Below are 22,293 nucleotides of genomic sequence, written 5' to 3' on the forward strand. Positions count from 1 at the left end.
CTATACCATCTCAAGTAGCTACTAGTCCGCGATCAGAAGGCGGAGACAAGAACAGTCAACATGGGGTTTCAAACTTTTGCAACGCCACTGTACCCGCTGGCAGCGCGGAACTTCTACAGATACGGGCATACGAGCATGGAGGCGTACGGGTATACGGGTATACGGGCATACGAGCATACGAGCATACGGGCATACGGGCATACGGGCACCCTTTCGGCCAGGTGGGGCGTGCACAGGGTAGTAAACAACATAGTAATCTCGATGCAAAGGATGTATTTTCAGACTCTATATTTGGCAATTATTCATATGTTTTTTGGATATAAAGTATATGTCAGCCTCTTAAGGTAGTAGAGAGGCTGCCTAGCTGTAGCTTTACACCCCTGGGATTTAATGCTTTATTATTGGTAGAATCCCGACCCATTTGTACTGTAGGGTCCCTGAAGAGATGATCTAATGGCTCCACCTAAACTTTGCTATCCAGGTAGTAAGTTTCAAGGCCTGCTTTATTACGGTAAATATTATATTCAGCTCCTCTATAGGGTTATAGAGTGGACATTAGGTACTCAACAGTGAAATTGCATACTCTTCATGCAAATAATATATTTTTTGACTCTAAATCAGGAACCAATCAGGATGTCTTTCGTAAAAACTGCGTCTGGGTCTCTCAAAGCAGAACGGGACTGCCTAGAAATAGTTTCGGTCCACTAATGCTTTATTGGTAGAATTCATCTAGACCTACAAACGAGTGCTGATCGTAAAAGGGGCCTCTTGCTTCACTTTTCTTCTCGATTCGCTTAGCTTTTCACTTGGCTTAGCTTCTCGTATCACCTATAAAGTCTCCGTCCTTCTGATATAGAGATCGCATGTTTAATTTCTATACAGACGCCTTGCAAAAAATATTCCAAACTTGGCCCGGAATCAGCTCGGCGGCAATCATCTTTCGTCTAAAAACCAACCATGGCGCCAACTGTGAAATACATGGGCATGTACGATTTCGTGCCTTCCAAAGCAGTGGCAATTGTGTTTGCAATATTGTTTCTCATAACTACGCTACTTCACCTTTTCCAGCTCATCCACAAAAGGATATGGTTCTACATCCCATTCTTCATTGGATGTTTATGTAAGATTTGATTATCAGCCCAGACGATGCAGGTGATTGTTATGCTAATTGTTGCCTTATAGTCGAAGTCATCGGATACATGACGGTACGTTGTGATCTGGAGGTTCTCACAGAAAGTACTGACACGAAAATAATTAGAGAGCGAAGTCCGCAACGCAGTATCCTGATTACGATCTCGGTCCTGAAGTCATTCAATACATCCTGATCCTTGTTGCCCCTGCTTTACTCGCTGCCAGTATTTACATGGAATTTGGTCGCTTGGTCATCATGACCGACGGAGACAGGTTATGCTTCATTCGCCGAACGTGGCTCACTAAGATCTTCGTCATCGGCGATATCGTATCATTTTTGGCGCAGTTCAGTGGTGCGCAAAACTCCAAGTTTCTATTGTGGCTCTTGAACAAAAGATTTGCTGACAATAACAGGTGGCGCAATGCTCGCGAACGATGCTACTGCCAGCAAAGGACAAAGCATCATGAAGGTCGGCGTCGTTGTCCAGCTTTTATTTTTTGGCGTCTTCATCGCCACGATCATCGTTTTCAACATGCGGCTGTCTAAACAAGGCTCGAGGACAAAGCACATTGTGCCCTGGAAGAAGCACATCGTCGCGCTATATAGCACTGGGTTATTGATTTTGATCCGATCGATTTTTCGACTCATCGAGTTTGTGGAGAGCACAGATGGCCCGCTAAGCAGGCACGAGTGGCTTTTGTATGTATTCGATGCGGTTGTGATTCTCATATCGTGTGCGATATTGAATTATATCCATCCTGGGGAAATTAAAAGGTATATTGAAGCGGTCCAGTCTCCTATCGGAGGATTTGAGATGGGCAGTAGACACGATCATGGAGCTTTATACACATCGATGGAGGAATGAATGCAGAAGCTTCTGCTTCTTGTTGTGTGGAATCATTCGACCAATTATTTCTTTCCACTCAACAAACAACCTAGAATAAATCAAGATAGGGGCTGCATGAAAATTCCCCGCAGATAAAGTATGAGATGTGAAATATAAACTATCCCTGACGTGTTCGCAGCTATATGGAGGGATTTATGAAACAACTACTTCATGATATACAGGATACGTATCTCGAAGAACAGATTCAGAGAACACAGTAATAGCCAATTATTATCGATTTATCTTAGTACATAAATTCCAGATAAGAAAAGAGATAAACAAGTCATTCAAAAATATAATAAGATATAATATTGTGTCATTGATTTGTATCAGTAACAGCCAGATCCACTTATCAAAGCTAACCCAAGTAGAGACAGTGTAGACTCGGCCAACCGAAGACCACTTCGGGGCGCGTAATCAGGCCTAACATATGGTGAACTGTGCGAAAGGGTGTCGCTAACATCGCTTGCTGAGAGCGGACGATACTCTGCAGCGTCTGCAGCGTAGACCTCTCGGGCTTCAGAGGCGTCTGAGGCATTTCTTCGGTATCGATATCCAGATACTCCCAAACCTCGTGGGTATCTGCTAAGCGTTGAAGCCGCTGGATCCATAGCCGCCAGTCGGCTGTGGAAGAGGTGTAAGAGGTGGTGATATCCATATCAACGTTCTGGAATTTGACAGGCATCTTTCTGATGGATTTTCGTTCAGCCTGAGGAATTTTGATGACGTCCACAGCGACTTGTGCGTTTGGCGGGTGGCTGAATGTATTTTTCTGGCCTTTAGTAGAATTGTATGTGGTTGAAAGCCACTGACAAAGGCTGGTATGCTGGATACTGACGTCTTTGTAAGGGAATTCTAGAGAAAACTGTCTAGAACACGGCAGCTGGGCTTATAAATGTTTAATTCTGCCTCGGCCTAACATACGGTAAAATGTGCGAAAGAGAGTAAATTTCCTAATGTGTCTTACTACAATAGCTTACATCCAGCTTCTATCCTTGGAGTGCACTACTATTAATTGCCAAGACTAGGCAGCACAGTGGAGATATTAATGTGGTGGGAGAGAGAGGGGGTGGGGTTTCCGCGTTGTAAAGTCTTAAAAAGGGTGGGTCCCCAACACCCTCCTTAAAAATCTTGATTTTTCTTTGGGAAGTTTCATAAGTAACCCGGCCCAAGTAAATTTGGTAATGTTTTACAAGGATCCTCGTTAGGGGTCTCACACCCAAACGAGGAGCGGCCCCACACTCCAAAGGTTATTAGGGATCACGATTATAATAACCCAGAATCCAAATATAATTGGACAATCTGTATACCGTCTGCTTTTCCACCCGTTTCTTGTGTACTATTTAGGTTATATAAGCCCCATATTCTGTCTGAAAGAAGAGTATCTAAGGCATTCAAATAGCATAGTATTTTTTGGGTATTTCACTCGCTCGTGGATTATATTACTGAATCTCTAATTCAGTACGCTAGTGTATTGTATGTAAGAACGTATGACCCAGCAGCAGACATTCCTTTCAGTTGATTTTAAGTTTAACACAACATAATTCCTTCTCATTTGGGCTAGCAGGGTAGCCTCTAGTTTTACTATGCCAGGCTCTCTATTTAGCCTAGAGACTTACAGGGCGAGATTACTCCCTATACTCTCAAAATGTACCGATTGCCAATATCCAGACCATCTTACAAAGCCACGGCGTCAAGATCTCACTTCGCACACTCAAGTCTCGCCGTACTTCCTGGGGCCAATACCCTAGTACATTGACAGATTAGCCCTCACTCAAATTAATTGTCGGCTGATTGGCAGACCTGCTTGCGTCATTCGTGCTCCTGAAGTGCGTGTCTGGTAAATCTATAGTAAAGTAGCATCTGCTCATATATTATCGTAATTGCTTCTATTCATGGCCTGGGTAGGAGTAGTGGCGGCGTACTTCAGCACTCCGCGTCCAACGCACTTGCGTTTTTTCGCTCCTCATGTTTTTCCGTTGAAGCCCCAGACAAATTTACTTTCTCGCATCATGAACCCTGTCCGCGCGAAGCTCAGACGGCTCGGTATCCTGATATGGATCTTTTCAGATATAACGGAACATACCAGATCTGGATCTGTATCGATTGTCGTTATGCTGTCTCTCCCCATCAACACGATGCCCATCTCTTCAGCCTTTACCGTCGCCATCCAGCCGCTAGAATTGCAGACCTTCTTCAAGCTGCATTGACCGAGATGTTGAAAAGACCCTGGCTGGAGCCGATACAGCAGCCGTGCAAGTTCCCTCCACTCGATCCGCGCCCGCGCCCATTCCCGGTCTTCCTGTTTATCCTGGTCTATGCTGCCCCCGGTGCACATATGTGGCGCGCGCGCATTAGCGACAATACGTACCTATCTAGCACACGTACATCCGAAGACCCGGCAACCACATGGTCGCGCTTGTAAAAATAAGTCTGAAGTGGCTGCCGCTGCAGGATAAGTGAGCTGCCAGCGATTCTTTGTAACTGGATTAGGCAGCAGTTTCGTGAGTGTAATCGCACCGTCTCCGATCAGGCGATAATGGCTAGCTGGTACAGTTTCCGAGGCAAAGTTCATTCAGGCTCAGATCAACCGGGATCTCCAGCATATGTTTGGCTGATGAGTAGACCAAGGGCAAAGATTACCTATAACGGGTGTGTATGACCTGCTACCATCTACCCCGTGTGGTATCCAGGGTTTCTGTACATGTGCGACATTCGCTGGTGAGCTGTCCGAATGTGCGTCGGTATGATTTTTTTGATGCGAAGAAGGAAACGCAGTCGGCTGGCCAAAGCCGGGGCGGATGTATCCAGCGATACAGTAGTTGCTACCGGTGCTTTAGCAGTCAAGTCGTGTGTGATCAAAATGGCCGCAGAGGGTGCCAGTTTGCAGATATTGTGATGTCGATCTGTTAGGCTATCTTCCAGAACAAAGGATGCGTTGGAGGGTTCCTGGAAGGGTGGGTGGGGTCATGCGGAGAAGGATGAGAGGGCGTATATGTTATGGCTTGTGTTAGAACGGCGGGTGCTTGGGGAAAGTGCATCGGATGCAACGGTGGTCAGAGGGGTTATTGCAGTAAGGAACACACGGGGGTTAAGGTTAAGCTTGGGGGGTTGCGTTTGTTTGGTTTCAATCCAGCCCTGTGCTGCCCAGAGGGGGGTAGTAAGTGGTGTCCAAGCTGCATATAAAGGCAATCCTATACGAGAGACGGCATTACAAATCCAAAAGTGTTCAATCACGCTGGATGGCGAATTTTCCGGACACTATGATAACACCTTTACCGCTTAGGCTCCGAATGGTTGTATGAGTCGGCGCGAGAAGCAGTAGCGACGGCCCTGCGCAGAGAAGTAAGCACTAAACTACCATACCCTAGGGGAAAAGAAAGTTGACCGCGTTTGTAGAGCTTATACCAGATTACAGTAGTAAAAAATAACGTAATCGGTAAGTGGGTGGAACACCGACGCGGATGCCAGTACGCGTCAATTTTTCAACCCCCAACCATGCCACCAATTCGCACCCAAAACGCGTCCAAGCCGAAGCATCAAGAAGGCCATATCCTACTTTGCTATCCAAACCATTAAGAATGGCGGAATTAGCAGTATTCGCACTGCTGCACGGTTATTTGACGTTCCATATGTAACGCTATCCCGCCGGCCTGCAGTCACTACACAACGCGCTATAACAGGCGCGAATAGCCATAATTTGATTGAATTAGAAGAGTAATCGCTTGAAACATGGATATTCTATGGATTCGCGTGGAGTTGTACCGTGGCACCATATAGAGCAAGAACAGTAACTATCTAGCACATACGACCATAGGGTGTGGAGAACAGGGCTTCCCGTCCGCTCAGCCGTACTTAAGCCACACGCCGGCAGGTTAGTAGTATGGTGGGTGACCACATGCGAATCCCTGCTGTTGTATGTTTTTGTTTTTTTCTTCTCTAGCCTTCGAATAATAGGAATAAATAAATTTTTATTCCTATTGAATTCAATGAGTATGAGTTCACAATGTCGTTCACCGCCGTGTTTCGTACTTGTAGAGTGGGATCAGGATTCGACGTAGCGATATCGGGCAAAGGAAGTAAGTAGTAGCGGTTCGACGAAAGTAATAGCTCGAGGAGAGAAAGAAGGAAGCTGAGACGGAAGCTAGATACAGGTGTAGGCAGGTTCCACAGGTGGAAGGCAGCCACAACAATGGTAACAACTCTAGTTCTAACGGTTATAATTGTACAACAATTTTTGTTCCCAAACTCCAGGGTTCCATGTGCCAAGTCCTTCCTGTCTTATACATTCTCGTCTGCAGCTCCGAGTGCCGCCTTCACCATTTCGCTCAATTCGAGCATGGATTTTCAGGCTTCTTCCATCTCCTCTTCTTTGCGGGCCAATTCCCGCATGAGATCCAGGCTTCTCACTCGTTCCTCGTCAACAATCGCAATCAGCATCCTTGAGGTCTCAGCCTTGTCATTCCAGCCGTCTTGGGGTTTCTGGTTGCGTAGTTGTGCCTCCAATTGCTCAGTGAGCATTTGATTGGTGCTATTGGCTTCAAGCAATTGAGTAACGAGCCGCTGGGTCCAATTTTTCTTTTCTTGTAAAGCTCCCTGTAAGAACTCTATTACGGCGTCAAAGTTTTGTTGCGCAAGGGAGACATTGTCGTTGTAGGGGTAGAACTTGCGAATTTCATCCACGTTCTTCTTGATGTCGGCCAACGTCCTGTTCGTTGGGGCAAGCAGCAGGGATTTCTTCACCTATTCGGACAGGTTTGGGTTGACAAAGGCCGCGATGATTGGAGGTCCAACATGTCAAGCAAGGTCTGCTGACTTGCTGCTGGTGGTTTGCGTCGCAGGAGGTGGGAGGTAGGAGGTGGGTTAGGGTTCTCAGACCCTTCTGGGGTCGTGGTCGGCCGTTCTGGCGCCTGCTTTCGTTGTAAAAGACTCGTGGTATAGTGTTTTGACGCGTATTTGTGCTTAACTTCTGAGATTGAAAGGTGAGAAATACTACAAGCTCTTTGTTTTTTTTTTCTTTTCTACAATGGTCATGACTCATCACTGGGTGCGACGTCCAACGGTGCCCTTAAATAGGAAGGAGCGCCTGTGCCAACCCTGTGAGTATCTGAGCATCCTCATATTTATCCCCTAAAAGCATAGCTTGGGATTAGCAACTATGCTTTTACTTAATACCTCTATTCAGCAATTCATACACAACTTGAAATCTTCGTTATATTCGTGATACTTCTTGTTTAAAGACACTGCGAATAGTACGAATTTTGCACCTGGCAGGTATACGGGCTGGCACATGCTGTGGCCCCCGTCCAGCCAGCGCCGCCACACTGCGCCCAGTGGGATGCCGTTGCAGTAGCAGTAGATCCTGTGCTAGTGGTGGACTTAGTGGTGGACTTAGTAGTGGATTTAGTCGTGGATGTAGTGGTGGTCGTCGATGTAGAGTGGGTGGTAGCGGAAGTGGTTGTAGAGCCGCCCGAACTGCCTGAGTTGGATGGAAAGTAGGCAGACAAGAGGTTAAGGTAGTAAGTATAAGCAGTTCCCGAGGGAGGCTCCATGGAGAATATATAGGTACTCCACCATGGCCCTGCGGCCCACCATGATGCTCCGAGCCAGACGTCACTGTTTTCTTGCATGTAGCTCAGCATTCCGGTCACGGCGCTCTGACAGACTGAGTTGGCACCACCGGCAAATTCGCCCAAGAACCCAAGTTTGCCATTGCTTTGCAGCCATTGTGTCGCCGACTGCATACGCTCCTGACCGATTGTCGTACTGACGCATGTGTCGGATGTGCCAGAGCCGTCCGAGTCGAGATACTGGTGCATCTCGTAGACGATTTTGTTTTGGGGGTCCGTCAAGTTGACCAGGTTGCTATTGACTGATGTCCACGTCCAGGCACCACTCCACGAATTTCCTTCCACGAAAATATACTGCGAGGTGGCTCCAGCAGCCCGAATGGCGTTAATGGCTGCCTGATTGAGATCCAGCACTACTGTTTGGTCCTCCGTGTTGAATTCGTTGTCTGAAAATATCAGTAAGAGGAAGAGAGCAAGTTCAATTGTGAAGGCTTACTCGTGTCAAAGATGACCTTGTCATTCGATGCAAACTCCGTTGCCACTGTAGTCCAGAACGCAGCAAAGTCACTCGTGGAGGTGATAATGTTGCCATAGCTAGTTCACCAGTAAGTAAAGATTCAGGTGTGGGAGCGATGAATGCCAACTGACTATCGCCCGTAATTGTGTGGGTCAACAATAGCATACGCGCCAGTAGAAGTGATGTAATCCACCGTCTGGAAATAGATAAGTATAGATTTCATTGTGAACGAGGACAACTTACACTCTTCAGGCTTTGCAGGTAGGCTGCGTTCGGAGTTGAGGTCAACGTATTGGGAACCAATCTCTCCATCAAGAAAGGCACCCGAAAAATATTCATACCCGCATTGCGTAGCGTTTGAATGGCCGAAGTGTCCGGCCAGATGTAGTCAGTCCCCAATACACCCGGAATATTCTGATTGCCAAACTCCGCTCCAGATTCGCTCGCACCAAACCCTACGGGAAATGATCAGTTTCGGCTCAGTCTTGGGAGGTCCTGTACACACAAACAAAGGACGATGCCCGCTTGGAGTGGCCTTGGGGCACTGCCAGAGCCAGGGCAGCGCTGGCTAAGAGGAACAGAGTGTATCTCATGCTGTTGAAAGTCGAATTTTGATGTTTGACGGCTCGGGAGTATTGAACTCCATGAAAGGATTATCCCAAGGCAATTTATATGCAGTGGAGAACCCATATTTGCGGGGCTATCGGCAATGGCCTTTTCCTCCGCGGTAATGCAGCCGCATCGCTCCTTTTCCCCCGGAGTAAGTTCTTCAAAATCGACAGTGCTGCAGGGGTTCCTATCCAGAACAAGGTTTCTGGATCGTTCACCTAGTCTAGTTAACTCATTCTGAAGAAGCCAGAAGGGAAATAAACCCCCGTACTAAGAAAAAAAAAGGCCGTGCAGATTGGCAATGGCTAGATTGGACACGGCATTCGGCACGGCATAGGAAAATCTGTGTAACGCTTGACATCGGAGATGAGTAGGGAAGTATGCAGGGCCTTTCGAGTGCACTAGAAAACAAGTTCAGATTTTGACGACGGGTTATATGGAGAGATATCCGGACCAAAACGGGCAATATGGCTTGAGTGGAAAGCTTATCATCGAGCCTGTCGAGAAAACCATGATTTAGTTTGTTGCAAGATGAGCGGGGCACCGGTGTCACCTCACTTCCCCCCCTATTCATGCGGGGAAACCAGGTCAAAGCCAGGAGCGATCAGCATCTTGATCGGGCAAGAATACTAGAACTTGCACGGTTGAGAATAATCTGATTATAGAACCGGATAGATCATAGATTGCGGAGGTTGAGTTTTGCCGCAGTTAGGTTCGTCACATTTCTGCAAGATGCAGGGGAGCAACGCCAGGCGGAGGGCGCTCCGACTATGCAGGCCCTGTGCGCCTTTCTAATGTGCTTGCTTGCTGGGATTTCCAAGCACCGCAGCCTAGTATGCAACCTGATTGAAAGTTGAAACGAAGAAATAGTATTCAGAAAGTTGCAAAATGATAATTTCGGTATCGTCAGGCTGGTTGGCGAATTCTGATTGGTCAGTCCAGAACGAGAGAACATTCACACTAAACAAATAAGCTAACACCTTCATGTATCGGTCTCTATCCTGTTCCTCCTTCTTCTCTAGCTGAACACGACCTCTCGCCGGCAACGTACTACCAAGACTCGGTTTTTCTCGCCTTCCTTATTCAGGACAAAGCGACAGTAGTAATTCCATGCACAGCTACCAGTTCCGAATTTTAAAATATTGGAAAGAAGATCCTAATGTAAATAAAGACATAGAAGGCTATCATGGGGGCTGAGAGACAAGCGGAAAGAAGGGTGGGAAAGTGTAGCCGAAGGACCACGTCTGCTCTTCAGGGCTGAAGAAAAGCGGCAAGGAAATTATCCCAACAAATGGAAAAAAAAAAAAAAAAAACATACAACAGCAGAGATTCGCAAGTGGTCACCCACCATACTACTAACCTGCCGGCGTGTCTCACGATATTCCATACGGGATATCGCACATATATCGTCCGGACACCCCTCTCTCCGCTCCGATTTCTTCCCGCCCACCGCGGCCCCTTCTCATGTATATACCATGTATGCTCCCGCATACCCACTTTCCTCCCTATGAATATATGGAGTGCCACAGGCCTGCCTGCGGCTCTCACGGAGCTGTAGCCCTCACAACGAGGCCTACATCACCAGGGTTCAGACCGCAGGTGCCCCGTGTGGGCCAAATCCTCATTCGTCTCCTTTTGTGCCAGTGTATCGATGGTTGGAATAGAAGGCTATATTTCTCTCAAATCTCCTTGATTCCTAATTGGTTAATCGTCATCCGGATTTTGGTTCTCCAATACCGCCTGCAAAATCTCCTTGAACATTGTCCTATTTCCTGCTTTTGCCGCTTCCCAGCCGTCCAGAGGAACCCATCCATCAGATACACTGTCAAACAAGTGACAAATCACGCTTCAGATTCTGGAACGCTTCAAATTGTCTGTGTTTCTTCTGATGTAGATCTCCTCCTTCTTGAATCGGCAAGGAAAATGGACACGAGCCGGAAATCCGAGTGCCTCCCACTCTTTTGAGGTCTGGATAAGCTCACGTTGAAAAGCAACAGCTTTATCTTTCCATGTTCTATAGCAGTACCTAAATGGACAAAATAAGCCCTCGTTCATTAACGGAGGACAAGCGAGCCTTAGTGTCAGAAGTTGAGTAAAAGATTTCGTAGGCTTGTGTATATAAATCGTCATCTACACCATGGGCAGAAGATCCCGACGAAGATGGACAAGTCGCGAAGTCGGGAACTTCATCTGCATACCGAAAAGCTGGTTCTATGCTAGGTGACTGCCAGTCAGTAATACCGGTTCTTATCGAGGGATCATCTGACACAAAGATGTTTCGTTTATATAGATCGGAATGAAACAAGGTCGGCACAGCTGCAACTTATACTCTGATATCTGCGGAAATGGAATTAGTGAGCTGGGTAAAGATACCGCAGTCACCAACGAAGCTTTCAGCAGAAGTTTGAGCCGAGTGCTTGATATAGGTCCAGTCAATGGCCTGTAATACAAAAGCCAGCGGAAAAGCTATCTTCCACATTTTTTGGGTGAAAGCTGCCACGCCGTTCAAGCCAGATAGGATAAAGAGCGAAAGAATGTATTCTACGTAAGGATAATGTAATGTATATAGCAGTTTCAAAAACCAGTACAAATGCACAGAGTAAAAGTGCTGGTCGAATATAGCTTTCAAAATGTTAACAGCTAATCTTATCTTTGTGAGCTTCAAATATACTGAATACTTTCTTGTAGCTCGAGGGTATTGTATTTGCCGTGCAGCTAATCCCGGCAGAATCGTTACCGCTCAGGTGTATAGCCTACCCCATTAAAATACAACATACCTACACAACAGTCTAGTATGAATGCATGCAAAAGTGCTGGAGTACAATTGAATAAACCCTTTGAATACTATATCTTATTTTCTGACCGTCTCACGTAAGTGGTCAGATTTGATCCATATACCAAGGCGCAATGAGTTATTCTTCCTCAATGCCCATCTCCGTAGCACCATGATCCAAGAGCATCTGGACTATCTTTTCTTTGCCTTCAGTGGCTTTGAGTGCAGTCTGTTTGTCTCTACTAGGTCGACCGGTTACGTGGGCACCTTGATCGAGCAGTCGCTCCACCATCTCTTTATAGCCCCGGGAAGACGCAAAATGAGCGCAGTGCAGGATTCTACTGGGAAGTTAATATCCACTCCTCGATCTAGCATCCTCTGCGCTAATTTTTCACTGCCCCGGCTCAATGCGGTATTGAGTGAAGTGCCCCATACTCCTCCCTGGAGTTTGGGGTCAATACCTCGATCAAGTAGCATCTTAACTAATCCGTCACTGCATTTGCTCAATACAGCTATAAGTGCAGTACCGCCACGTCCTCCTTGGGCGTTGATGTCGGCACCGTGTTCTAGTAACATCTGCACTGTTGTTTCATTGCCTCCTGCCGATGCACCAATGAGCGCGGTGCCAATCCACCACCCTTTGATACTGGTATCAGCACCATGATCTAGGAGCATTTTCACGATTTTTTCATATACCATAAATGACACGAGCGCAAGTGCAGTGTCGTTTTGTCTTCCTTGGGCATCGATACTGATACCTCGATCTAGAAACATTTCCACGATATCTTTATGTCCCTGTGATGACGCGGCTTGTAATGGCAGATTAAGATAGCCATGTTGCGTGCTCAATTCGAAGTAGCCCCCTGATCAGCCAGAAACTGCACTGGCTTTCGGCATACGGGAAGACAGCCGTCCTGCGCAGCGAATTCAAGAGGGGTTTGTTCAAACATATTTTCACAAAAAATATCTATTCCCTCGTTCTCCCAGTCCCACACTTTGAGAGCTGACAAGAGAACACACATGACAAAGATAGCAGTATTTTCTGGGCAAGCGATGAGCCCACAATATTCATCCAAACCCACATAATGAGGCATATAAGGGACACAGGATGATGGTGTTTCATAGTGATCAGAGTTCAGTTTTTTATGCCATCTCTGGTATTGCGCGCTGCTTGCACTAGATGGCCCGAGGAAGGCTTTCAGAAGAGAGCCTAACTTAGTGATCTCAATCTCCTTCGATTCGTTGACATGGTAAGACCAACAGAACCTCATGTACATGTGAAATGGATGACTTGTATGAAAGCCATCGTCTGATTGCAATGGCTTCTTAGGTCCAAGTGTGTCATCTGTGTGTTTTGCTTTCTTCAACTCAATATCCAGCTTGGCTTCCAACTTGGCATCAAACTCCGAATCGTCGTGCTCATACATCTTGACGAAATAGGAAAGACAAGCACTGGCCGCATAATGATAAGCATGAGGAGTGGACCATCCTTCCTTGGATTCCAGATATTCTCTGACTGAAAGATGCGGGAACCGCCATACCTCCAGCTGAGAATCTAGAACAAGGAAATTGTTACAGAGGGACAAGAGCCCTTGCTCATCCACTGTATAGTCCAAGGGGAGTAAATCTGCGTTCGAATCCATACGGATTGCGGCTAGGATTTCGACACTATCTAAAGGGTGAGATGCAAACATCACCCATCGGAGAGCACGCTCTGTAATTATTCGGTCGGACTGTTCTTGGTCCTGGATTTGTCACCAAACTTCGTCGTATGCATCCTGTAGAGTCTTCGGGAGCTTCTCCAGACGCTCCCCAATAGCTGCAGGAGATTTACACCTTGAAATTTGGTGGACTTGCAGCGAAGCCCACTGAAACATTCCCTGACAACGCTCCAATAATTTGGCAATGATTTTTGGTTTTATGCGCTTCAGGAGCGGCGAAGTCTTAGTAAATTTATCGACTTCAGTATTAAGGAATTTCTCGTGATCACCCTGGCTGTCGTTGGCTTGGATGTTAATATCCGCGCGGCGTTCGAGCAGACTTTCGATATCTGGATTGGGGCGACTTGAGATAAATATCCTCACCACCCTCTTCCAATTCAACTGGGAGTCTATGGTGCGCCTACAATTTCCGCGATGTTAGATGCCTGATTATTGAGACATGAAGAGTGGGTACCCTACAAAGCACAGACTCGGGTTCAAACCCCTCGTTCATTCCAGGCCTTACCCAAGAGACCCAACTTTGTTAAACTTACAGGTATTTAGTATGTATCAATTCCATGGGTGGTTTTGGTCCGCGGCAAGATAGAAGCCGTCGAGAGCGCCACCAAACTCTGGGCAGGATTGGCATATTTACTAAGTGCTGGAATATCAATCAATCATAGCAATTGCCGCTCCATTCCATAGAAAACTACATCTTTACCCCGCTATAACTATATCTTGGCTGAGCTTTTGCGGGTTGCCGCCAAGGCTCCGCCGGGTTGGGGGACTATCTGGGGAATGCGGAGTTTGGCAATATATAATTATACCAGTCCGGGGGCTGAAGTCTTCCTTGGAGGTCAAAATTTCAAGGCACTTCTGCAATAAATCACCTTTTCAATCTTCGCCAAAATGACTGAACTATCGGCACCCAAAGGCGTTTGTGACCATATTGACTATGTCAACGGGGCTGACCCTTCGATTATCCAGGCTTCCTTTGACACCTTGCGGGGTCTAAGCAGGGATAATCTAGACGCATTAGAGAAGCACTTAGTGCGTAAGGTGGATTGGCGTATGATGCCTACAATCACCGTCATGTTTCTCATGAGGTAGGCTTATGCTGTTGCTGGAAGGAATTCCTCACTAACTCGATACAGCTATCTCGACCGCATCAACGTCTCCAATGCACGGCTGGCTGGCCTGCAGGAGGACCTTGGGATGTCAGACACGGTGTGGAATACAGGCATATCGATGTTTTATGTTGGCTACCTCATCGGCCAGCTTCCTGGGAATATGTGGCTAGCAAGGTCTAATCCTCGGACGGGGCTCTCCGTTATGATGTTGTCATGGAGCATCTGTACTATATGCATGCCGATCATGAAAAGGTAAAGCTTCTCCGAGTGGGGTCATCGAAAGCTAAGACTAACGGTCTCCAGCGGGGTAGGATTCTGCATCTGTCGATTCTTTGTGGGTTTGACCGAAGCCCCATTCTTTCCCGGAATCGCTCTCTGTAAGATAATCGAACCCATTTGATTTACTCCCACTTACTGTCGCCAGTGACATCTTCTTGGTATAACAAGAAAGAAAGTCCCACGCGAATGGCCATCTGGCATGCAGGCAACACCATTTCCAATGTCATCTCAGGATTCCTCGCCGCAGGCATCCTTTACAATATGGACGGAATCCTTCAATTGCACGCCTGGCAATGGTTCTTTCTTATCGAGGGAGCAGTTTCTATACTGGTTGCTATTGCTGCCTTCTTTCTGCTCCCCAACTGGCCCCATAATACCAAGTGGCTTACCGAGCAAGAACGGGAGATAGCCCAGTATCGAATTCTGCTTTCCAATGGTGGGTACGAAGAGACTCAGGGGGGCACGTGGGATGGAGTCAAAGCCGCCATCAAAGAGCCCTTCACATGGATGTTCTGCGGTCTTCATTTCTCCCTCGTGAATGCGCAAAGCTTCAAGGACTTTTTCCCATCGGTACGACTTTTTGACCTCATGGTGCAGTGCATTTCCGAACGCTGATCGATCTGACATAGATTCTTGCAACGTTCGGGTTCTCCGAGCTGACCACATACCTGGTTCAGGCCCCTCCATATATCATCGCGTATATATCGGCCCTTGCGATTGCATACTCGTCCGGAAAATACCAAGAATCGTGCTACCACATTATCGTGCCGATTGTGCTAGGTGCAATAGGAACAGCGGTGCTTATATCGACCCTGAACGTGGGTGCTCGCTATTTTGGCATGATTCTCCTAATCAGTGGGACTTATTCGGGCCTCAATCTTCAGCTGTCGTGGGAGACGACGCTTGTGCCCTCGCCACGAAGCAAAAAGGCCGCCTTGATTGCCATTGCCAATTGTATCAGCCAAATCAGTCATTGGTTCAGCCCCTACTTCTTCCCCACGTCACAGGAGCCGTTCTATCGCATGGGAGGTGGTTTAATCCTGTTCGGGTGCATATGCACTGTGGTGTTGTGTTGGGCAATTAAATACCGGGCCAAGGTCCTCAATCGAAGATTAGATGCGGCAGAGGGATGGTCCAGGGATTGCGTGGTCGAGCGGGGCTGGCGGTATGTGTATTAGTCTCGCGTGTGTAGAAAAACCGTAGGCTGCTATCTATCTGTAAGAGAATACCAGGTTGGATGGCGCCGGGTGATTAGGTGAAGGATACATCTTGTTTTTGACTCATCTAAGGCGTCCAGAATAATAAAGATCTTTCTCTGTACTGTGAGCATCTTGAAAACAGTATCTGAAAGCGCCTCTATTTCAGGTTGATCACGGCCATCCTTATGTGCTTCAAATAAAGTATTGAGATAAACTGCATAATAAGTCCCGTCTTGATAAAGTTGGGAAGCAAGTGAATTGTTATCCAATATTTTATTGAGCTCTTTTTTGAGCTCTATCTTATATTGAAAATAAGATACTAAAAATTTATTATCAGTAATAGTTCTGGATTTTACAGTAAAGAGAGATCTACAGAGAGAGAGAGAGATCAAAACAAACTTTTTAATAAAAATATTTGTTGGTGTTACAATAATTACTGGACTCTACAACAGTATCCGTTCTAGATTCTGAGCCAACAAAAACTGCTAGAGTACTGTCAGCCTGTATCCGAGCCCGTTTATATCTGTAGTTATACCAATTATTTTCAAACAGTCTACAAAAAAAGTAGTCTATATTTTTAGCCATAACTATATACCGTTTCTGTAACTTTATTGCCAGCTTATATTTGACAGTCAGATTTTGTTTTATATACTAAAACTTGGCAGTGAATATTTGCATAATCGTTTATATCTGCTATATATTGAGAATATCTTTTTTGACTGGATCTGGTAGAAAACAAAACATTTCTTGTTTCTATCTCGATATACAATTGATAAAATTCAGATATATAGGTTTCTGCAAAAGATTTCAACAGCTGGGAAATAGAATCAGACTTCTCTTTGGAGAAATTTGTGTTGGCTATTTTATTGCAAGAGAGTCTCTATCTGTCGGATATTTATAAATCTCAATAATTTTAAACAGATATAGAATTTACCAACAGTATCCAATTCAATACTGTGTTCTTATAGTTTCAGAATATAGCTGAGACAAGCTGTTTATAGTAGATAGTATTATTCTTTTGTTTCTGTGTATTCTGGTACTCATAAATAAAACCATATAATACAGTGTATATCTTTCTCTCATCTACTTGCTTTTGTATTTCTTCAGAGAGTATCTTGTATCGACTAACAAAATGAAAAAGAATATTTTCAAAAATGGCAGACTATACTTGCACCCTCGGACTTTTGTTCATCGACTACTGCATATTGGAAAAGAGCCACGCATCGCAGCGGATATTCTCACCCCTTCTCAACCTGTTCTCACCCGCTCTCACCCCGTTCTCACCTCTCTTACCCCAGTCTCCAGAATTCTCACCCATATCATCCGCACTCACCCTAACACAAAACCTAACACCATTTTGAGATCCAGGGCTCTTTGGTTACTGACCGCGTTTAGTATATGGCTTAAGTACGGCTGAGCGGACGGGAAGCCCTGTTCTCCACACCCTATGGTCGTATGTGCTATACACAGCTGGAAAGGGGAATATATAGTATATTTGATCGATAATGCCATATTTACTGCCAAACTAGCTGTACCGAGGATAGAACAAATTCCGTTCCTGATGTACGTGTTGATAGAAAAGTCGGGTGGTACGACACGAGTGGAGATGAAAGGAGAAGAGACAAACAAATAAAAAGGTACGGGCATTTGTTGACCAGTTGGGGATGAAAGTCTTAAGGAAACTAGATAACCTTAGAACTTGGAAGTGTTTGCTATTTGCTATAATGGTGCTATCTTTTGTCCACCGTGCCATATTTCTATGTAATAATTTGACTTCCTGGCTAATTTGCTCTTTTCTTGAACCAGTATCCATTCCATACTATCATATATCATAATCCCCTCATCCTCCATACGTTCTGGCACCTTTATGCACTCATTCTAACAAGCTCTATTAAGAGCTCCCTTGTTCTTTACTACCACATTGAATCATCTGTTTATACTATTCTATACTATTATATAGTAAATTTTATACTACTGCGGTGCTCTACATGCTCCGAGTCTAACGCACCTTCTGTCCCATGTATCTCCAAGGTTCCTGCAAACATTCACCCTTCTCGCCATTCGATATTCCATTTCCTCCACCTGCAAGGCTCTCCCTATTCACTTTCATGTTAGTCTTTGTCTTTTAGGGTCGTCACGCGCCGTTTCTCCCCCCAGGGCCGCTTATCAAATTCCCTTGCATTGTGCCACTCAATTTTCCAACAGCGTATACATCGAAAACCAAATTTCGCCCATTTCCAGATAATACGGATAGTATGACAGGTAAGTTCCTCGTCCTTTCTCATATGTCCGGTCTGCAGAAAAGAGCAAAAGAGACAGAGAATTGCTTGCTCCAAGCAAGGGCGTACCGACTACAATTCTCACCTTGGGGCCAGATAGATGAAGGCATTGTCTCGTGCCTACGACTTGGAAGTACAAAAGCTGTCTCTAGATGCCCGAGCTCACTAATTCCAGGTCCTACACTGCCTCCACCTTGCCCAGTGCATGTATCAAACAGTGGAGGGTAATTCTGCTTCCTCGACGCTGACACCCTGGATCAAATTACCAGGGCGGTTAACCACTGGCATACTATTGCCACAGTTGCAAAGGGAGAGATGGAGAAGTACCAGATTTATTTAGGCTGAGAGACCTCGGGCATCCAGGTCACTGTGCCGTCCTTCCATCCTGTATGTGGATAGCTTCGCTCTCTTGACCACCACCCACTAACTACCAATATCATCAATTTCCCCGTTTATCACCTAGCAGTCGCCGCTGAAACCTTCAAATCCATGTGTAACCTTGGCTTATGCATATATTATGCATAATGCGGCTCCAGTTTTATAAATATTAACCTTCAACTTAATCAAAATCTCGTCGCTTTCTGACAGTATTCGAGTTAATCCAGGTGACTTTCTGATCCCAGACCTTTTTTACTGAGATAGCTTTCTGCGTAGAGATTTAGGTTTACTTTCTTGTAGAGCTCCTCTAAAGCAAACAGTCGTCTCTTTAACCCTATCTCCAAGCCATGCGTTCATCTGAACTCCTCCTCCTCGCCTTCTGCCGATCACGGCTGAGAATATTCTACTTCCTGTGGGGGGCATCGGCAGAGCCGCTGCCGGTCAGACCAGTTCCAAATGAAAAATTGTATGGATGCCCCACTTCGAAATACGGCCCCCACGTATCTTTGCATATAATTTTCCCATTATAGTACTAGCTCGGAAATATTCAATACTCGGCGCGTCTTGGGTGTGATCAAAAAACACGCTAAAAGCTTGGAACCTCCAATTTCACCAGGATTGGGGATACGTTTTTCTACCGCTAGTAATACTTATGAGTCACAGGTGAGCCGCATATCCAAGCGAGGTGAATCCTTTGGCAGCATCATAGTAAATCTTGGAACTCGACAATTGCATACCGGGAAGTCCTAGTGGTCATTGATATATTGAGGTGCAACTTGGGAAAATATCGAGTTTATTATTCTATCTTCAAAGGGTTCCAAGGTTCGGCTCGGTTGGATGTTCGCCCGTTCGCCAGGTCTGACTCCACAATTTAGTATTCTAGTATGTACTAGTTAGTATCGAACGGAGATTCAGGGCAAAATTCCAAGACAAAATACCTAACGCGATTCGGTCAAAAACTGCGCCCACGCACAGTGCTAGTTAATCCTGTTCCGGGTTTACACCCGTGGACTGTATTTTGTTTGTGGCAACAGGGCTTGTTACCCATTTCTGCCTAAGGGGTTAACTAGTATTATACAGGACTAGTTATTCGTACTAGTGACCACTCTAGTTTAAATATGAATACGAAGTTCTTCCCCAGTTTTAGACCCCTGTGCACGTTTATTTCCTTACCTACGCTCGTTACCATGAAGATCACTCCTTTCTGGGCCTCTATCGCCCTATCAGCCCTACCAGTGGCTCTAGCAGCCACTGAATCCACAGCGACAACTACTACGTCCACTACTACCTCTACTACCTCCGCGGCGCCAAGCTGTACAGCCTCCCTCATCACGGAGCTCTGTGACTATCCATCACCTATCTCTGCCGTCGCCTCGGGCGGCAGGCCCGACTGCTGGGACTATTGTAACGCCCACCCTCCTTGCGACTTTGTTATCTTCAGCGCCGGAAACCCTTACCTAGGCACCGGTACGTGCTGGCTGTACCCGGGACAAACCTTCGATGAGAGCAAAGGTACTAAGGATTGCTCCGTCCTATCCGTCTATGACAAGCCTGAGTGTGCTAGCCCAACCACCACCACTGCTGGCGCCTGCGCCGCCACCGAGACTCCCACTGCTATTGCCTCGGTCTGCGGGTACCCAACCCCTGATGACAACTGTTTTTACACTTGCACTGCTAGCTCGGGTGCAGTGAACTGCTTGAGCCAGTGTGTCGAGGCCGATTCTTGCAACTATGTCGTCTTTAATCCGCATAACGAAGGCAATACACAGTATGGCTCGGGTAGCTGCTGGATGTATCCGAATGGTACATACAACGCTGCGGATGCGACCAAGTGCAGCGACGATGCTGAGCAGTATGTGTATAAAAACCCGTGCCCCAAGCCGTCATCGTCTTCCGTTTCAACATCTGCTTTGAAGCAATACGCTAGTGGCCTTGTAGTCCCAGGAAATACTACGAACACAACTACTAGCGCTGCTGCCGCCGCAACTACCACCAGCAAGAACTCTGCGCCTACCGGCCTTTCGCTCTCCAGCCCATTGGCTATCGGTGTGGCTTTGTTAATTGGACAGGCATTTTAATGATATCCTTGTACGGATTGGTTGTTTATCCAGCGAAACAATCTATGGGAAATTATGTATTTTATCTTAATGGAATTTTGATGAGTTTAATTCTCCTCCAATATATCTCCAATATATCCCCCCCCTTTTAGAACGTATATTTGGTTTTCTCGCGCGTCGTTTCTATCAGCACATTGCCTAAGCAATTTCATCTGGAAGAGCTATAGTTTCTTCTCTAACTTCAATACTTTCGTGAAATGCATTCTCTTGGGTGAAAGACAAGCTATTTTTACACTGTTGTAAAGACCCAGTGTTGCGGGGTAAATATCGGCCCACAATTTGTAAGAGATCACTGTTATCGCGTAGTTTTGCGAGTATCAGATGGGACAGCTTGGAGACCTTCTTCTTTACAATGAACCAGAACAATGCTGGGTTCGAGAGCATTCTGTACTCGAAAATGGCTTTTTGTTTTGCAGCACAGAGTACCTGGGGGTGCTTCGAAGGGCCTTCTTTACGAGTACTTTACCCCTGATTTGAAGGGGCGGTTCTTGGCGCTAATGGCTGATCTTCAGCCGCATCCTGCACTTTTCAACTCGAAGATCTCACGAATTATCCCAGCCTATTTTGATATTTAATCAACAAGGCTAAAGAGGGGCAAGAATTATCATAGTAAGGGCTTTTAGTCATAATGTCAATGAAGTGTTGAAAAATGTGAGGAGTCATAGTGTGGGATAAGAAAATTGGTTGACGAGCTTTGATAGAGGAAATGCATAGTTTGACACAGGAGGAATGGGCAGAAAATGGGGCAAAAGTCTCAAACGGAACTATCAGTCATCTGATGATATTTGTTTGCCTAATGTCCCCTCAAGCTACCAGTAACTCTCAGCTTTCTTCCTAACCTCACCGCCGATTTATCTGGAGATCGCGAGGCGAACTAACCGGTAGTCCCCCACCCTTCAGTCTACGTTACATAGGCTAATCAGGACACTTTAACACAGCCATCGACAAATCTCACAATGCAGCCTAAGGAAAGACATGAATTCACGATTGCAATCATATACGCGCTCACCTTGGGAGCCCTCTATGGAGGCCATACTGTCCTCTTGCAGGGTCCACCTGGTATTGGGAAATCTTCACTGGTAGTCAAATACGTTGAAGAGTTTTGCGATAAATACGATTCCATATTCTGGCTCGATGCCTCCCATCCATTTCTTCTGGCATCCAGTTTCTTGAGCACAAGAGAAAAAAAATCGAGAAGTCCCTCTACGGATCTGATTGAAATGGCTCACACTGGTCATTTTTCTCTCAAAAGCCTTCATAAACGCTACTCTGAAGAAGATCAGTCTGACGAAGTTTGGAAAGCCTGCGCAGCCAGTAAAGATGTCAAGGGCGTTCAGAGCTGGCTCAACAGGAGAAAGAGATGGCTGTTGATATTCGACAACTATCGCTCACCGGTGAATCTCAGTATCAACGAAGGAGGGCCAATGATTGAATTTTTTTTTCCCTATGGCACGACAGGGTTCTATAGTGATAACAACGCAGTCGCCTTTTACGGAATGGCCCTTGATTCCACTTCGAATGATGAAGCAAGATGGGGAAGCGATCAAAATTTTATCTCAGACATCGCAGCGCCAGGATCTCTCTTTAGGTCTCGTCATATTACCAAAAGGATGTGTTAATTTAGCTAATACCTCATTGCAGATCCTTACCTCGGAGACCTTGTTACCCAGCTTGACGGGCTACCTCTTGCATTAGCATCAGCGGGGAGCTATCTATGTCATAAT

At 46.0% G+C, this 22,293-nt stretch overlaps 9 protein-coding genes across 9 annotated transcripts; 5 read left to right on the plus strand and 4 right to left on the minus strand.

Moving 5' to 3' along the window:
* Nucleotides 1-957: 957 nt before the first annotated feature.
* On the plus strand, nucleotides 958-1,997 carry N7481_006559 (RTA1 domain-containing protein; the record flags this gene model as incomplete). The annotated part of the gene is given in 4 exon segments (XM_057265778.1): nucleotides 958-1,120; nucleotides 1,139-1,152; nucleotides 1,259-1,484; nucleotides 1,546-1,997. 4 exon segments carry the CDS (start codon nucleotides 958-960, stop codon nucleotides 1,995-1,997), a joined length of 855 nt encoding a protein of 284 aa, XP_057123498.1.
* Nucleotides 1,998-2,376: 379 nt separating this feature from the next.
* Nucleotides 2,377-2,703, minus strand: N7481_006560 (uncharacterized protein; the record flags this gene model as incomplete). Its single annotated transcript, XM_057265779.1, has 1 exon — nucleotides 2,377-2,703. One exon carries the CDS (start codon nucleotides 2,701-2,703, stop codon nucleotides 2,377-2,379), a length of 327 nt encoding a protein of 108 aa, XP_057123499.1.
* Nucleotides 2,704-4,030: 1,327 nt separating this feature from the next.
* Nucleotides 4,031-4,228, plus strand: N7481_006561 (uncharacterized protein; the record flags this gene model as incomplete). The annotated part of the gene is made up of 1 exon (XM_057265780.1): nucleotides 4,031-4,228. The coding sequence occupies one exon, from the start codon at nucleotides 4,031-4,033 to the stop codon at nucleotides 4,226-4,228; it is 198 nt and encodes a 65-aa protein (XP_057123500.1).
* Nucleotides 4,229-6,365: 2,137 nt separating this feature from the next.
* On the minus strand, nucleotides 6,366-6,814 carry N7481_006562 (uncharacterized protein; the record flags this gene model as incomplete). The annotated part of the gene is made up of 2 exons (XM_057265781.1): nucleotides 6,366-6,726; nucleotides 6,762-6,814. The coding sequence occupies 2 exons, from the start codon at nucleotides 6,812-6,814 to the stop codon at nucleotides 6,366-6,368; spliced, it is 414 nt and encodes a 137-aa protein (XP_057123501.1).
* Nucleotides 6,815-7,252: 438 nt separating this feature from the next.
* egl2 (putative endoglucanase) lies at nucleotides 7,253-8,698 on the minus strand (the record flags this gene model as incomplete). Its single annotated transcript, XM_057265782.1, has 5 exons — nucleotides 7,253-8,034; nucleotides 8,085-8,182; nucleotides 8,237-8,301; nucleotides 8,349-8,560; nucleotides 8,611-8,698. 5 exons carry the CDS (start codon nucleotides 8,696-8,698, stop codon nucleotides 7,253-7,255), a joined length of 1,245 nt encoding a protein of 414 aa, XP_057123502.1.
* Nucleotides 8,699-11,626: 2,928 nt separating this feature from the next.
* N7481_006564 (ankyrin repeat domain-containing protein) lies at nucleotides 11,627-13,767 on the minus strand (the record flags this gene model as incomplete). Its single annotated transcript, XM_057265783.1, is given in 5 exon segments — nucleotides 11,627-11,729; nucleotides 11,747-12,350; nucleotides 12,566-13,232; nucleotides 13,251-13,608; nucleotides 13,742-13,767. The coding sequence occupies 5 exon segments, from the start codon at nucleotides 13,765-13,767 to the stop codon at nucleotides 11,627-11,629; spliced, it is 1,758 nt and encodes a 585-aa protein (XP_057123503.1).
* A 329-nt stretch (nucleotides 13,768-14,096) lies between these two features.
* Nucleotides 14,097-15,774, plus strand: N7481_006565 (uncharacterized protein; the record flags this gene model as incomplete). The annotated part of the gene is made up of 5 exons (XM_057265784.1): nucleotides 14,097-14,293; nucleotides 14,342-14,569; nucleotides 14,621-14,694; nucleotides 14,742-15,166; nucleotides 15,226-15,774. The coding sequence occupies 5 exons, from the start codon at nucleotides 14,097-14,099 to the stop codon at nucleotides 15,772-15,774; spliced, it is 1,473 nt and encodes a 490-aa protein (XP_057123504.1).
* Nucleotides 15,775-19,639: 3,865 nt separating this feature from the next.
* Nucleotides 19,640-20,530, plus strand: N7481_006566 (uncharacterized protein; the record flags this gene model as incomplete). Its single annotated transcript, XM_057265785.1, has 1 exon — nucleotides 19,640-20,530. The coding sequence occupies one exon, from the start codon at nucleotides 19,640-19,642 to the stop codon at nucleotides 20,528-20,530; it is 891 nt and encodes a 296-aa protein (XP_057123505.1).
* A 995-nt stretch (nucleotides 20,531-21,525) lies between these two features.
* Nucleotides 21,526-22,188, plus strand: N7481_006567 (uncharacterized protein; the record flags this gene model as incomplete). The annotated part of the gene is made up of 1 exon (XM_057265786.1): nucleotides 21,526-22,188. The coding sequence occupies one exon, from the start codon at nucleotides 21,526-21,528 to the stop codon at nucleotides 22,186-22,188; it is 663 nt and encodes a 220-aa protein (XP_057123506.1).
* Between the last annotated feature and the right edge of the window lie 105 nt (nucleotides 22,189-22,293).

The sequence above is a fragment of the Penicillium waksmanii genome (genome assembly GCF_028829765.1).
Source record: "Penicillium waksmanii strain IBT 27052 chromosome Unknown utg000005l:1.0-5232799.0:1.0-5237142.0, whole genome shotgun sequence".
Classification (NCBI taxonomy): domain Eukaryota; kingdom Fungi; phylum Ascomycota; class Eurotiomycetes; order Eurotiales; family Aspergillaceae; genus Penicillium; species Penicillium waksmanii.